The 18,307-nt window shown below is 32.5% G+C and overlaps 1 protein-coding gene and 1 pseudogene across 1 annotated transcript; one reads left to right on the top strand and one right to left on the bottom strand.

The window, feature by feature from the left end:
* The first annotated feature begins 4,944 nt into the window (after positions 1-4,944).
* Positions 4,945-7,026, top strand: LOC145032853 (exocyst complex component EXO70H1 pseudogene; annotated as a pseudogene).
* A 313-nt stretch (positions 7,027-7,339) lies between these two features.
* Positions 7,340-9,213, bottom strand: LOC145032854 (putative pectate lyase 21). Its single transcript, XM_078981806.1, has 5 exons — positions 8,918-9,213; positions 8,246-8,597; positions 7,954-8,164; positions 7,821-7,889; positions 7,340-7,724 (listed from the first exon to the last, which is right to left on the bottom strand). Exons 1-5 carry the CDS (start codon positions 9,183-9,185, stop codon positions 7,491-7,493), a joined length of 1,134 nt encoding a protein of 377 aa, XP_078837932.1. The 5' UTR covers positions 9,186-9,213; the 3' UTR covers positions 7,340-7,490.
* Between the last annotated feature and the right edge of the window lie 9,094 nt (positions 9,214-18,307).

Raw genomic sequence — 18,307 nt, 5'->3', positions numbered from 1 at the left:
TAATAAAAATATAATCTATATAATTTTTTTCATTACAATACTATTAAACAAATAAGATTATATGTATAACACCTAATTATAAGTTTTTATAAAATTCATTATCGTATTTTAAAATTTCAATATGTATTTAAATTTTTATGATTTTGATAAACAAAAAATAAACTTTATATTTATAATTAATTAAATATAATTTAATATATAATATACTATTATAAATATTAAATAATATGGTGTTATATTATTTATTTCTCCTAAAATAAGGGAATAAATGGAATAGGATTGGAGAGAAATGAAAGAAAAAATAAGAGAGAAAATGAAAAATGGAAGTGAGTTGAAGATGTTCTAATTTAAAAGAAAAACATAAATACAATATCATAAAAAATGTCTTCATTCTTTGGTTTAGATGTTTCAAAGAGCAAGGCGTTTGATAAGTCCAAAAGTCGTGATAACTACCACATCAAAACACTACTTTTGCAAAGTATCCAACGAAGTCATATCGGACCAAGAGACAAGCTAGAAAACACCAATATAAAGTAATAGTTTTTTAAAAGGATGATCCAAACCTATCTTTAAAAGTTCTTTACGTTTTCAATTTGAGTCTTCTCCTTAATTTAATCTTTGACTTTGGTGGTTATGGATTTAGTTGTGTTTCATCAAAAACAGTCAAACACCTTCATCTTCCTCAAGGGTATCTACGTATGAAGCTTCTCCCCGCAAATAAACAATTAGTTAGTATGATATAATTAACCATTTACTGATAGATAGAATAGACGCATATGATAGATCACATATCTAGGCATTTCTATTTTCGAAGGTTCCTATAAGACAATTATAAACTATTATCCCATCATATATGTAACCTATTTCTGTATTTCTGTAAGTGGTTTCCATTATAAATCAAATGTACCATCATAGCCTTCATTAAACTTCCTCCTATTTAAGAATCGTTTTCCTGATTTTGAACTGATTAGACACATTTCGGAGTATGAAAACTACTACAAAAGAATACCTAACTACAATCAGTATAACCTATTAATACAAAACACATACGAAAGACCACTTAAAATACAAAATCAATCTATGTCAGGAAAAGTTCATCACATTTGGGGATAGGATTTTCATTTCGGATATTGATTTATTAAAAAATTTAAATGTCAAAAATTAATATACAATCAATTTTGGTTTTCTACAATTAGTTAATCAAAACCTAATAGTTTGTTAATATACCTAATTTTACATAATTATAACTTTATTATTCTTCACATATACACTAGAATTTACTTCTATTAATGGTTTGTTAATATACCTATTTTTACATAATTAAAAGTGTTTATATTCATTCAGTTCATTTAATTTTTGAATTTGAAATGATTTTTTTTTTTATGTTTTTTTTTTGTGTACAGAAAATATTAATTTGGTGTGGCGGCTATTATGTAGCGGTTTGCTGAGACTGGGTTATTTTGGCCCTTACACTTTAGAACTTTCTAACTTCACCCCTAACAAGAAATTCTTTATCTTAATAAGTATCCCATTCCTACCCTTGGCCATTTCCAAATTTCATCACTACCAACTTCGGCTACAACACTAAATGTACTATTTTCCCTTCACAAAAAGTTTAGAGAACACCAAACATACACACACATTATGAATAACAAGACAACATTTTATAAATTAAACAACTGCTTACATCCTGCGAACCCATAAAAATAAAAACAACTGTAAATCTATTCCTCAAATGAATTAGCACAAAATCAAACTACAATAAATAGCAAGTGGCACTAAACATCCTCATGAGACGGGCAAAGGATGATCCGAGCAATAACTATGGTCTTCATGACCCTAAAGTCTCATCTTGTGGTCTTCATGACCCTAAAGTCTCATCTTGTTTTCCAATCTTGTAACTCCAATATGGCTTCCCTACGTATATATAGGTTTGAAAACTGTTAGTCTTTCCTAGATTAATGTTGATAAAGTCAAGTGCAAGTAGTAATAATGGACCATGTTAGCAACCATGACATCAAGTGATTAAATACTTGAATTTGTGGCCAAAATTTGAAGTATGTATATATGACTTTCGTATGTAAGGAACTAGTAAATAGGTTTGACAAGATATAAAGAAACAAAGTTTGTAAAAAGTTTCAAACAAGCTATATAATATATAAAAAAACATTGAATAATGCTACCCGACTTTTAAATTGGTGTAATAGTATAAAATCTTCATATAGAAATGATTTTGTTTTGGCATTATATTTGTTAAAACCAGTTGGTCTGGTGATTTTGAAAACGGGTCAAAAATGTATCGTGGGTAAGAATACGGAGGGAGATAACTTAGTTATATGTGGCCATATTTAATTTTGACCACTAAATTATGGTATTTACGTTATTATTATAAAGTGTGTCATTCATGTGTGTGATGTGTCCTATCATTTTAAGAAAATAAATACCAGTTGTGTAAAATAAAATAAAAATGACCTACTCTAGATTGTTATTTGGGGAATATTAACCACAAAATTAACAAGCCGACCATGAAAAACAAGTTGGCTATCAACCATAATGCACTACACACTGGTTCCCCGTCCATTTTGCATTTGCATTTAAATTTGAATGATATGATTTTGCATGCGCAGACATAAAAATTTCCAACCTTTTGCTTTAAAAAAGTCTAATGCAAATTTTGTAATTCAAATAGTTTCCTATGAAATCTGATCCGTCTTATTAATTGAATATATATATCAATAATACAATATATGGACGTATCCTAAATACATATGAATGGGCATCATTTTTAGTTTTGCAAGTTGATTTTAACTAGGGTTGGAATTTTGGTCATGGGTACCTAGACAGATTGTGATGCCCGTCTTTATAAGTAACGAGACGGAAACAGACTGACATATATTAGTTTTCATACCTAAATCGGTTCCGTTGTTGATAAAAAACATATTTTCTTGATGCAACAAAATATATTAATTTGAAGTAAAATAGTGAAACTGAAAACCATGGTATAGACTATAGAGAGAGTATTTGGTGTTGAAACGTAGATAATGGTTAACAACAATAAAGTATTCTACAATTTAAATGATCCCGTTCATCTTTTCATTTGCTTTTGTTTGTTATGCTAATATATAAATGATAATACAATTTAATTATTATTTTTAGTAAATTAGATCTGCTATAATAAATGAATATTTTTTTTTTAACACATGTCACACTCTCATTCAATTTAACAAATGTTATTTTATGGTTATTTTGAATTGAGTAAATTACTGAAATCATCCCTGTGGTTTAGTTAAAATTGCATATTTGGTCCTTAACTTTTATTTTACACTCGGATCGTCCATGTGGTTTGATTTTGTTGCATTTTTCATCCTTATGGTTTGGTCAAAATTGCATCTTTGGTCCCTAATTTTATGTATGTAAGGGACGAAAAACGCAACAAAATCAAACCATAGGGATGAAAAATGCAACAACATCAAACCACAGGGACGATCCGAGTGCAAAAGAAAAGTTAGAGACTAAACGTGCAATTTTAACCAAACCATAGGGACGATTTCAATAATTTACTCTTTTGAATTAATTTATTTTCCACATATGAGTTTTTTTTTTTTTTTTTTTTTTTTTTTTTTTTTTTAAATTAATGTTTGATAAATTTCACATAATACTTTAATGTTATAATTATAATAAATGTAGTAATAAATTAATATTAATTTCATTAATGGACTTATCTTCTTATTTTAAAATTTCCAAATTAAAGCTCATTAGTTTATTTTGTTTATTTATTTAAATTATTTGTTTAAATTTAAAAGATAAAAAACATTTTCATTATAATAATTCATTAATTTTCTTATTTTTCTTATAAATTCAAAGTTTTCAAATATTATGAATTTTGTATTTAATTTTTTTAATTAACTAATGTAATATATGAATCTCACAACTAGTTAAATTATTAATAAAAATTAATTGACCGGAAGATGAATAAAGGAGGATATTATGATGGTGACTTTTGGTACAAGGAAAGACACGAGAGAAGATGGTGGATGGATCATTTTATATACTTTTAACGGAGACTTTCTAACATAGTTAGAAGAAAATGGATGGAGGTTGTAATTTTCTAAAATCACAGTAGAGGTGGCAATCGTGTCGTGTCGTGTTGAGTTCGTGTCGTGTTGAAACACTAAACGGGTTGAAAGTGTTTGATCCTAACCCATCCCATTTAATTAACGTGTCGTGTCGTGTCAACCTGTTTATTTTCGTGTGGAGTTCGTGTCGGGTTTCGGGTTAGGACTATATCTTGAAATATGTCGTGTCATGTGAGGTTAAAAGATTGAGAATGTTGAAAGAGTAGGAGTTTGGTAGGCGAAAAGGAAAATCTAATAGTTTGGAGGCAGAATAGATGAAGTCATAACAAATTCAGATGACAAAATTAAAAGATTGGAAGTTGGGGAAACGGATGACAAGGTCATGAGGATGTGAGAGTGGTGAAAGAGATTTGATAGTTTGGAAGAAAATGAAAAACTGAACGTGAAGTTTTGATCTAGACAGTTAAATCATTTCAACATTACAAAACAATTCAATTCGATTTTTTTTTTTTTTTTTTTTTTTTTTTTTTTTACTTATGGTTTTGGTTTTGTATCTTTCTAGATTATTTAAATAATTAAAAAAACTTGCATATAAATAAACGGATCATTTTCGAGTCATATTCGAGTTGAAATTCTCAATTCTAACCTTACCCATTTAATTTTTATATCATGTCGTGTCAACCTGTTTATTTAAACGGGTTGAAATATCTTATCCAAACCCGTTTATTTCGTATCGTGTTAATTTTTGCTAACTTAAGCACCAAAACTGAAAATGTGATCACAACACACGAAACCGAAACTGTAATTAACTCTACTTATAAATTTTTATAAAGCTTATGATATAAAAGTTCATAGGGGACACTTTAACCTTTAATTTTCCCTCCCTATTTAAATTCCATCACAAACCCACATCTTCAACAGAAACCAAATCACTCCAACCTGAAAAGGATTCGCTCATTGGCCATTGCCTCATTCCATTTGAATCAATGGCAATCCCTGAAACCCCTCACTCAACTAATTACAAACTGTCAAACAAATTGAATAAAAGACCAAGAAATCTAATCACTCTCTTCTCCTTCACTACCAACTCTACTTCTTCCTCTTCTTCTTCTTCTCCATGTTCATCTTCACCATCTGAATCCATTATGGAAGAAAACATAAAAAACTCAGAGTCAATCATCCACAAATGGGACATCAATGGTGATTCTTACACCAGATTCATCTCCATCTTTCAAGACAACACGAGAGAAGCCACAGTTTTCATCAATTGCGTCAAAGGAATACACCGTGCTATGCATTTCCTCGTTTCAAATGATCCGAGGTCAGAGATGCTAGCTGTTGCTCAGAGATTGATGAAAATCGCAATGAAACGTCTCGAGAAAGAGTTTCATCTAACCTTATCGGATAATCGTGAGTACTTGGAGCCTAAATCTGTTTCTAGCTGGCCTTCTCGATTGTCATGGTCCAGCACTGAATCCGAAGATGAGCGAAAACTACAGATCATCTCGGTTTCTGATGCTGAACCACTGTCGATGATTGCAATTTCAATTCTCAGGCTGATAGCTGATACGATGATTAGTTGTGGTTACGGCAAGGAGTGTATCAAAAGTTATAAAATCATACGAAAATCAGCCATCGATGAAGCACTATTTCATCTCGGAATCCAGCCTTACTGTTCTTCACACATCAAGAAGATGGTAGACGCTCCACATTTTGAATATCATGTCAAAAGTTGGTTGAATGCGGTTCCAATCGCAGTGAAGACACTCTTCCACCGGGAGAAGTTTCTCTGCGATTACGTCTTCACTTCGTTTGTAGAAATCAGGGATTCCTGTTTCGAGAATTCAACGAAAGGAGCGCTGAATCTGTTCACATTTCCCGATCTTATCGCTACGAGATGTAAGAGACTGAAGTCGGAGACAATATTCTTGATGATGGAGTTGTACAATTCGATTTCAAATCTCTGGCCAGAAATCGAGTCACTCTTCTCATATGAATCTGTCTCGTCGGTGAAAATGCAAGCTCTGTCGTCTCTTCACAAACTCGGCGACTCCATCAGAACTGTTCTTCGTGAGTTGGAATCGTCGATTCACAATAACTCATCTAAACTTACTGTATCCGGCGGTGGAATTCATCCGTTGAATGATTCAGTCATGACTTACTTATCATCGCTGGCTGAGTACGGCAGTGCCCTAAGTGATGTCATCGTAGATGACTTGCCGTTCAAGGAACAATCGCCATTTCTGGAATCCTACATGGAGTGCCTGAACACCGACGAAGTTTCGCCGCCGGCCGTTTCCGTAAAGCTCGCATGGATCATTCTCGTTCTTCTATGCAAATTGGACGGCAAAGCTAAGTTTCACAACTACGTTGCACTATCGTATCTCTTCCTAGTCAACAATCTCCATTTCATTATCGAAAAGGTCCGTGAAACAAATCTGAAATCTATTCTAGGAGAAGAATGGATAATGAAACACGAAAAGAAGTTAAATCAATATGTATCAAGCTACGAATCCATGTCTTGGAATAAGGTGATTTCATGTTTGCCGGAAAATTCAGTGGTGTGCCCGGAGAAGGTGAGGGATTGCTTCAGGAGGTTGTATTCTACATTTGAGGAGGTATACGGGAAGCAAACGACGTGGATTGTGGTGGACGAAAAGATGAGAGATAAGATGAAGGCCTCGATCGCGAACAGATTAGTGCCGGCGTATGAGGAATTTTACGGCAAGCATTTGATCACGTTAAGCGAAGACGAACGGTGTATTAAGATGTTGACGAGTCTTTCGCCGGAAAACATGGCAAACTGCTTGTCTGTGCTTTTCCCGGGATCGCCGGTGATTTAAAGAACCTCGGGGTCGTTTTCATTGACTTTGCCAATCGTTTCAGTATCACAAACTTCCCGCCCTTTCCGATGATGCAGAAATATTTATGTTCATTTAAGAAAGCATTTAAACAGAAATATTTATGAATTACAATTTACACACATATATAAACTTGAAATCATTAATTAAATCATGTCCCAACCAAATTAAACTAATACACACAATCAATGGTTATATAGCTGTTTGAGTACATTTTGTCTACGAGGTGCATAAATTAACCTGATCAAATTCAAACTGATTGATCCAAACCGATTATATTGTATATCAATCACAATTGGATTGGATCGGTTTTGAAGTTTCAAACTCCAATTAGATTGGATCGTTTTGATGTAAGTATAAGTACTTACCATTCAATCATTCATATAAATGGAAATTCAGGGATTTTAACAGTAGCAAAATTCATAAGGGACTAATGTATATTCATAATACTTTTAGATACACACATAAACAAAAATATTTATCAATCACATATGCATATTTACATGCTTATGTCAATTAATTCCGATATCTTATGTCCGATTAATCTCACAAATCACGAAGTGCCTTGCTCAGCTGGTATTGCGACAGATTGCCAACCAGTACAGACCTGGAGAATCTGTTTCAGTGCATCTGTAGCAGGCTCCATTGTCCATTTTGGATAAAACTCACTTGGATGAAACATCTTTTCCCCATTTGCTTCTTTCATTGGACATGATTGAGCTCCATTTAAAACCAAGTCCCCTTCCGAAACTATCAACCCTGATCTTCCTTCCTCCTTATCTGCTGCCTATTTATATTTTACCAAAAAATTGATCATAAAAACATAAATGTATGTTCAGGGATTAATAAAATAGATTCGAGAGCAAAAGTTCGATGTAGTTGCCTTTTCGGTATAAAACTCGAATGCTTTTTTCTTCTCTCCTGCTTCATAGATGTTGCATTGAGAATATATCTGAAGCAAAAGTATATGTATAAGTTAACCTTGACAGTTACTACAGTTAATAAGTAAAATTTACCTGTGCTTCAACACTAGCACAAATAGCATATACTGCCCAATTTCTAGTGTAATTGTTGTAAAGATGAACTTTCCCAAATCGAAGACGAGGATGCCTTTGTCGTGTCCCATCAAAAAAACAATGATGAATTGTGACTCTGATACATCTATCATCAACATGAGATGGATCCGCTCCAATAAGCATTGTCTTATCATGATTAGCAAAGTAACATCTGCTAGCAAGAATCAGAGAGATTCCATTAAGAAATGAAAATCATCCACAATATTTTTCATCAGGAAATTGAAAAATTCACCTGGAAACTGTAATGTCTGTGCTTTGTCTGGTTATATCTATAAGTCCATCATCATAGTCACGCAGGCTGCATCGATCAATCCAAATGTGCTTTGAATTTGGTTTAATTTGTATCCCATCAACATCATGTCCTCTACCACCTTCAAATTCCAGATTGCATATTATAATATTTTCACATTCCTTTAGTCTCAAACCTTTTCCTGTTAGTTTTATACGCTGCCCACGACCATCAATGGTTTTATGTGATGAGACATTCAAGTAGGATGACAGATCAATGGTTCCTGAAATTTCAAAGATTATCCACAATGGTTCTTTCTTGCGACATGCTTCCCGAAGTGATCCTGGCCCATCATCTACAAAGACATTTATTCAAATTGAAGGTAAATACGGATTTCGTTACAATCAAACACGGACATTATCATTTATTCTGCTAGAAATTGTTCTTAGAATCATATCGAAGTTGATATATAGCAATTTAGAAATTCATCCGTGTATAAAGAGAATCTGCTCAGGATAACAGTAATTTCTGATTGTTTTAACAAATGAATCATACCGAGATATTGAAAATTCACTCATATGAAGACATATTATCAACAGAAAACCATACACCGTGAATAAAATTGTTTTATTAATCATGAAATCGAAATGATCTCGTAAAAGTTAAACAAATTACCAGCCAAGGAGGTGACGCGATGCACAGGACCATGAGCGCCACCGACTGCAGAACGGCCAAAACCCTCGCCCCAACCGGCCATTCCTTTCAAGCTTGAATCAACATCGGCGTATGGTAACGTTATCGCCATGTGTATGTTTACGTGAACGTTGTTACGTTGGCTGAGGATGAGACTTTTTGAGGCAAAATGTAAGCGATGGATCGTCGCCGGCCGGAGAATAAAAGCGGAAACGTTTTCAAGGTGGGGTGTCGTAGCATTCTCAATCATACATACAAATGGAACTTTTCCGTTACCACAAAGCGTTTATAAAGGTAAAATAAATAAATAAAGATAAAAATAAAACGTTTGTTAATTTATATATTTAACTTTACTTTAAACGTCCTTATAGTTTAGTTTTGTTTGAAAGTTGGTCCCTAATCAACCTAAGAAAAGAAAAAACTTATTTGCCCTTATTCATTTCTTTTATCTTTTTTACATTATAAATTATTTTAAAAGTATTTATAAATATGTTGAAAAATTTGAGTTAAATATTTTAACTCTTTAAACTGAAAAACCAAACCATCCCACCCATAATCCCTCCTTCCTTATTGTGTTCAGTCACGGAAAACCACTTCCTACCACCATCACTGCTAACCTTCGGCTTCCACCATCACTACCTCTGTAATTGGAAAAAATACCATTGATGTTAAAATCCAAAAAAACGCTAACCTAGAAATCCATTCGCAAGATCAAAGCTATTTAAGAAATCACATCCGAAAACCCATTAAAAAAATCAAATCCAGAAACCAAACACTACATAAACAAAGAAACAGATACTCACACATAGATGTAAAAAAACCTGATGCAACTTCGATTTCTTCTGATTTGAAGCTCAATCGAGTTGACATGGAATCGATTTCGTCTAACAGTAACATGAGCATAAACATGGTATAGTCTTTAGGATTTTCAGTTATTTTGAACCCTAATCGACCATGAGGGTTTTATGGGGCACAATGGAAGGGAGAAAACGAAGGGGGAAGGGGAAGGAGATAGGGGTTTGGTTGGAAACAACCAAGGCAACGTCGGGATCTAAGATTTGTTCGTTAGACGTCGGGTTCCAGAAATCGCTGGCTGAAGTGGTCGACGAATGCCAGGTCCTGCGTAGTAGATCGCTTCTTCTTGTTGGTGTCGGTGCCATGGGAGATGTGGGTATCGCTCGAAAGACGAACCGATGTTTATAATAGGTCGGCAAAGTGGTTTGTGGTCATCGCCGAAGACTATGGTTGGGCGAGTTGTTAATTTCGAGGAAGATGGTGTAGGCGATTAAAAATGATAAATAGGAGTATAATAGAAAATAAAAAAATATTAATGGCAAATCATTCTTTTTTATGATGATTATGGACCAAGTTCGAAATAAAATTAAACTATATGTACCTTCTGAGTTAAAAAAAAGTAGTCAATGACCAAACACGTAACTTACCCCAAATCACAAGGATCATTCGTGTAATTTACTCTACAAAAATCAAATGATCAAATCCATGGTTAATTTATTAAAAAAAGGTTAATGTCACTAAACTTAACTTATTGCTTTTTAGGGATATAAAATCGATATTGACCAGCTTATTTGGTCACCATTACTGTTTATATTCACAATACAATATCAAAGAGAAGTTAGGAACAAAGGTATCAGATCGTGTACTTGTATGGAGCAAATATATTTATATTCACAATACAAAATCAACGAGAAGTTAGAAACAAATACAACAGATCTTGTACTTGTATTCTACAAATATAATTCATTTATTGACAAATAACCAAACACATGACATCCCTTCATACGACTACTACAATTCAACAAAACCATTTCCGTTGACATCTCGATGATCATATGATCATAAAACCATTTTCTACCATCATCATTGACAACAATTCAAAACATGAACATGATGCTTGAAGAAGTTGGATTGGATTAAAGAAAAACATAAAATTCAAAATTGAAATACAATTAAAGCCAGATGATCGTGAAAAAGCTAGAGAATTTCTACTCAAGCTTATTACCCTCTTTAATGGTAGTAATTTGCTTCTGGGTGACCTTAACCCCTGACTCGACAACAACAGCCATTGGAGATTTCCTACTCAACTAATATCTTCATTTTGATTTAGGCTCCACCAATGACCAACAAAACGAGGGCGTTAAGTTACTATGACATGATATATCATTACATTTCGTGTGAAAGTTATGTTTGCATTTGGGTAAAATCCAACTATTCACGCCTCTTCAAACTCTAACAAACACACAACACATTCCATTACATTTATGTGGGTTTTCAATGAGTACACAAACAAGTGAAGTGTTTTGGAGCTAAAATTTGCATTCAGTTTATCATCTATCTTTTTTTTTCAATCTCTAATTTTCTATGTGGAACCGTTACCTAATAAATGGGTGCAAATAAATTGTGATGAATATGAATGGGAAGATGATTTAGAGGTGAGGAATGAGATGTTCAAGAAAGGAAGGAGAAATGGATTTATGGAAGAACCTAAACGGGTTAGAAAGAGCTTATGATGGTGGTACCAAGGGTGATTGTGATGGTTGGCAATAGAGATGTCGGTATGGTGGGAGAACATACAGAGTTAAGATTGTTGACATTATCATTTATTTTGTTAGAAATTGTTCTTAGAATCATATCAAAGTTGAAATCTAGCAATTAAAAAAAGTCATCCGTGTATAAAGAGAATCTTTTTTAGATCACAGTAATTTCTGATTGTTTTATAAAATGAATCATAACAAGATATTGAAAATTCACTCATATGAAGACATATTATCAACAAAGAACCATACATCATGAATAAAATTGTTTTTTTTAACCGGAAATCAAAATGATCTTGTAAAAATAAACAAACTACCAACCAAGGAGGTGATGCGATGCACACGACCATGAGCGCCACCGATTGCGGAACAACCAAAACCCTTAGCCCGAACGACCATTCCTTTCAAGTCTGAATCAACATCGGTGTATGGTAACGTTGTCGCCATGTGTATTTTTATGTGAACATTGTTATGTTGGCTGATGAAGAGACTTTTTGAGGCAAAACATAAGTGATGGATTCCCGCCGACCGAGAAATAAAAGCGAAAATGTTTTCAAGATGGGCCTTCGTAGCATTGTCAACCTTGCATAAAAATGATACTTTTTGGTTGCCACAATGCATTTATAAAGCTAAGACAAAACACACAAAAAAATCCCAAAAATCTTTAATTTTACATGAAAATTCGATTTTGACAATACGTTATTTTTCATCTCAAATTGGACACCGTGTATTCAATTGTTTACAATTCTGAATATTTGACTGGTCAACCTGGTTTCCTGCTGATGTGATATTATGATGTGTTAGTTTTGATGATGTGACATACTGACATAACATGTTGATGTGTCAAAATTGAAAAAATTACACAAAAGACACAAAATTTTTGTTTTGTTTTGTTTTGTTTTTTTTTTTTTTTCAATTTTGACACCAAGTTTTAATTTGTTTTTTTAATTTTGACACTCCATTTTTTTGTTCCAAATCGAACATCATTTTTCCAATTTTATTCAATATATATATATATATATATATATATATATATATATATATATATATATATATATATATATATATATAATGGTATAAATATTTTTCACCTAAAAACAACATTTTTTTTTTGTATAAAATAAGGTTTTTTTATATTTAAACCTTTATGTTATGTATAAATATATACAATGAAATGTTCCTTGGCAATTAAAGCGAAATGTTCGCAAGATCTTATTATATATATATATATATATATATATATATATATATATAAATAATGGTATAAATATTTTTCACCTAAAAACAACATTTTTTAGTATAAAATAAGGTTTTTTTATATTCAAACCAATAATGTTATGTGTAAATATATACAACGAAATGTTCCTTGGCAATTAAAGCGAAATGTTCCCAAGATCTTATTAATTTATCTGAATGTGCATTCCATATATCAAGACTCATTTTAAAGTTACATATATAATGACAAATATCGTTATAATATAATCGATACATATTTATACATAACATTATGGTTTGAATGTAAAAAACCATGTATTTTATACAAAACAAATATGATTTTTATATATTTATATAGTTTCAAACGCAAAAAAAAAAATTATTTATACGGTTTCAAATGGTAAATAGTCAAAAGTGAACAAAAATTGAAAAAGTTATATTCGATTTGAGACAAAAAAATAAAGTGTCAAAATTGATAAAAAAAAAACTTAGTGTCAAAATTGAAAAAAAATGAAAACTTAGTATCATTTGTGTAACTTTTTTCAATTTTGATACATCAGCATAACACATCATCAAAACTGACACGTCATCAAAACTGACATATCATCAGGTCACATCAGTAAGCAACCGGATTGCCTGGTCAAAATAGTCAGAATTGTAAAAAATTAAAAAGACGGTGTCAAATATGAGACGAAATAACACAATACCAAAACCGAATTTTCATATAAACTTAGTGAATTTTGTGATATTTTAATTGTTTGTTTATTAAAAGAACAATCTCCGTTTTCTTTCTTTTGAAAAAAGAAATTAGTATAACACATTTAAATTTGTTTTTTTCCCGGTAAATCAAAGTTTGTATAATCAAATGATTTATTTCCTTTGTTGACAATTTTTTTTTTCAAATGACGTATTTTTACCCTTTCTACCAACTATTTACTTCATATATATATATATATATATATATATATATATATATATATATATATATATATATATATATATATATATATATATATATATATATATATATATATACACACACTAGTCGTTTACCCGCGCAAAGCGGCGGACGACAAATAGTTTGTTTCGACAATTAATTTCTTTTCAATGGAGAATGATTATTTTCAATTCAATGATTAGTTTGTTTTAGAAACCATGTCATATTAAAAATAAAGAAAATTCATGAAATGATAAAATTATAGGGTTTTGAGTATTTATTTGGATGAAAAAAGATATAGTCAAAACCTTGGAAGAGAAGATTTATAGGAGTTTGTTTAAATTTTAATATTATTTTATTAGTGATTAGTTGTACAATTAGCTTAATGATTTGGACGTCTTAAAAAAATATTATTATTTTATTCAATCTATTTTTAGAAATAGTGGGATTTGTTTTATAAGATAGTAAAGATATATATAGGTTCATTCAAGACCACCTATATTTTGTGAGACCGTGAGACGTATTTTTTTATTTTTTTTAATTTTTTTTAGTTAATTCAAGTTCCGAAAATAATATTTAAAAAAAGATATTTTGGATTTTTTTTCATTTATTTTGCATTTTAAAATTATTTTTTAAAATATGTACAATGTAATATTATATTAGAATATTTCACGTATTTTTCGAAAAAAACGGGATTTTTTTTATATTTTTTTAGTTAACTCAAATTCCAAAAATAATATTTAACAAAAGAATTTTTAGATTGTTCCATTTATTTTGCATTTTAAAATTATTTTTAGAATATGTACAGTGTAATATTCTATTAGAATATTTCACGTATTTTTTAAAAAAAAAGAGATTTTTTATTTTTATTTTTTTTAGTTAATTCAAGTTCTGAAAATAATATTTTAATTTTTTTTTTTAGATTTTTATATTTATTTTGTATTTTAAAATTATTTTTTAGAATATATCAGTGTAGTATTGTATTACAATATTTCACGTATTTTAAAAAAAAAGGATTTTTTTTATTATTTTTATTTTTTAAAATTTTATTATATTTTTTTTAGTTAGTTCAAGTTCCGAAAATAATATTTAAAAAAGAATTAATGGATTTTTCCATTTATTTTGCATTTTAAAATTATTTTTAGATTTGGTCTCACGGTCTCACAAAATTAGAATAATCTCATTTGAATCTTTACCTATATATATATATATATATATATATATATATATATATATATATATATATATATATATATATATATATATATATATATATATATATATATATATATATATATATATATATATATGGACCCAAAAAAAATTAAGACTTTGTCTTAAAAATCAAAGAGAAGGATTTTCAAACAATAAAATTTAATTGAATGGTATGGATTACGTTTATTCTGATCCATGTGAAGTCTTTTTAACCTATAAAAATATGTACAATTAATTAGAAAGAGTGTACAAGTGTTAAAACTTCTTATCTGACTCTAACTCTTATTTACTCGGATGAAAGAACTAGTCATATACCAACATTTACCATAACCCTAATTTCTCCAATTTCTTATCTGTCTCATCGTTTTCTCAAATACATATCGCCGCCCACCACCAAAACGATTCTCCTCCACAACCATTATGTAACAAAACAAATTTTCAAAGGAAAATTTTAATTTTTAAATAATCAAACATTTCCAATAAACCACAAAAATCTCAAGAACATTTGTTTTCAAATTCATAACATCAACAATTTTATTTCAAATATCAGAGTGTCTGATCAAAACAAGTGCCGAAGAGTGCATGCCGTGGTATCAAGCCTTGCCCTTGCCCTTAGGCTCAGATGTACCTGAAACAAATCCACAAACTGTAAGCTAATGCTTTGTGAGTTCCCCAGAACATACCCCACACAGTCCACGTAATCACATATACCATATCAGCTATAAAAGCTACATAAACCACATAAGTCATGCATACAACATATAAGGATGTCATGGAAACCCTCTAAGGTCTTACACCTAGTGCCACCGAAACCCCCGCGTGGTCTTAACTACCTGCCATAAGAATCCCCACATGGTCTTCCTGCCATGGGCACTCCCACATGGTCTTCCTGTCGTGGGAACCCCCATACAGTCTTTACTACCATGAAATAACATACAAGCCACACATGCAAATATACTAAGATTCCATGGAAACCCTCCAGGTCTTATACATAAGTGCCTCGGGAACCCCGCGAGGCCTTTCATGCGAGTATCACAAATAAATACCATGCCACATATCCCATAACCAACTAGTCATCTCTCATAACTATAATTGGTCGGCCTTGGTGCCTTAGACCCATTGGCATGGTGAGGAGACTCACCTTCTCAAAATGCTGAACTGATAAGATAAGATCAGATAAGTCCCAACGCGCAACTCCACCTCAACTGCTTAAAACCATCATGTGATTAACTTGTCAAAATCCAAAAATACCATAAATACACTCTATGTCAAACTTGGTTAACCTTGGTTAAAGTCCAAGTCAACAGTTAAGGTCAACAATCCATGTTGACCCCAACCCGTCGAGTTCATTCGGAGTCTAGAAAACCGAGACAAACCCTAGCCAACTTGTCGAGTTGTCACATCAATTCGGCGAGTTCACTCAATATCCAGAAGATGGGGAAACCCGATCCAACTCGTCGAGGTGACTCGACGAGTTTTCCCTTTCCTCAACATAATCAGTCCTTCCAGTCAAATCAAAACCTCCAAATTACAGATCCATTCCCTTAAGATCGAAATACCACGTAAAGTTGCAAACTTTACGTGCATGCGTGGCCTCAAATGGATAACACACTAAAAACTAAGGTTCATACAATGTTTAGAACATGGACAAGGGCCTAGACTAGGTAAAGGAAGCATGTTTATGTCTATGAAGACCTAGACGTGTCCAAATCTGGAACCATATCCTCATAACAAGTCCAACTTCAAGTATGACACCCTTTTGCACCAAAAGTGACCATATTCTTCCATAAGATGAGTTCTAAGCAAATAGAGATTTAGCAAGCAACTTTTTACTTTCAAATGGATGCTAACACCAGGTAGACATCGGATCTAAAGCCCTCTCCTCACTTTAATCTCTTCAACCTCCAAGTTTCTTTCCAAAAAGCACAAGATTCCCTCTCCAATGTTCACACACTGTAACACCCATAAAAATCATGCCGAATTTAAACTTTTTCAAAACATTTCAAACCATTAAACATTACAAAGTTTGTTTTCAAAATGGTATAATATCTGAGTATCCCAGAAACATAACACAAATATAAGGAGTTGTACGATCATGCCTTTGCCTTCCCGCGATCATCTGATGTACCTGAAACAAAAAACTGAAACTTTAAGCCCAAAGCTTAGTGAGTTCCCCCAAAATACCGATAAACTGCACATAACACATATACAAATAACAACATGTACTGGTCCACAGCTTTACATATTGGATTATCCTTGGGCCCATAATGTGAGTATGGATTGCCTTCCGGGCCCACATCTCACATTTGGAATGCCACCGAGCCCATAGTACGAGTCCGATATGCCCCACCGACCCTCAACTCGTATCTAGAATGCTCCCGAGCCTACAGTACGAGTCTGACATGCCCTACTCGGCCCTCAACTCATATCTAGAATGCTCCCGAGTCCTCATTATGAGTCTGGCATGCCCCGCCCGACCCTCAGCTCATATCAGGAATACTCTAGGGTTTGTTGTCTACCGCACGGAGCAGTATAACCTCAACCCAACCCACATGATATGTCAAAATTTAACATAACTAATGTGCATATAGATAATCACATAATAATGTAGGTAGTCCTACAGATCTACCAAATTGTCATAGCAACTAGCATGTAACACTAACTTATACTCAACATACTATCAACTGCTAGGATAACATATCCAGTGGGCCAACATTGGTGCCTTCGACCCCTTAGTATAGTGAGGATAACTTACCTCTCAACTGTCGAATCGAAGTGATAACTCAAACTCTCGAACCCCAACCACGAGCTCCACCACCTATAGTTGCCATAAGATCATTTCCATAATTTTTCAATTTACCAAAATACCCCAAAATACTCTAGCATGCTAAAGGTTGAAACTTTTTGATTAGAGGGACCAAAATGAGCCTAGATCTGAAGTTGCAACTTCAGATCTTGGTTCATCACTCGAAATGGAACACCAACATGCTAAAATGGCCCTAAAACCCAAATATAGAAGGATCTAGCTAGAAGGAGATCAAGGTAACGACTTGATACCTTCAAATGATGCTAAATTGGGGTAGACTTCTGATCCTCACACGTTCCTTGCCTCAAACTTCTTGATCTTCAAGCTCCTCTCACCAAGATCCACCTTCTAAGCTTAAAACACACAAGTATGGAGAGAAAACGACGATTTAGGGTTTCTGGACTCACAAGGGGCTGTATGGGAGGGTAAGGGGGGCTAATGACCCTTTAAATAGGGTGCAAAACCCTGAAAATTAGGGTTTCATCCTTTAGGTCCAACTCATTGAGTCATGTATCCGACTCGACGAGTTGGTCATTTAAACACGTGGTCACAAGCGTTCCTACTCGACGAGTCAGAGCCTCTAACTCGTTGAGTAGACCTTTTAATATGGAAAATTAAAGTTGTAAAATTAAATCTAAGAGTTGGGG

This window comes from Lactuca saligna, chromosome 2 (genome assembly GCF_052625555.1).
Source record: "Lactuca saligna cultivar CGN05327 chromosome 2, ASM5262555v1, whole genome shotgun sequence".
NCBI lineage: Eukaryota > Viridiplantae > Streptophyta > Magnoliopsida > Asterales > Asteraceae > Lactuca > Lactuca saligna.
This window is presented reverse-complemented; position numbering and strand designations above follow the sequence as displayed.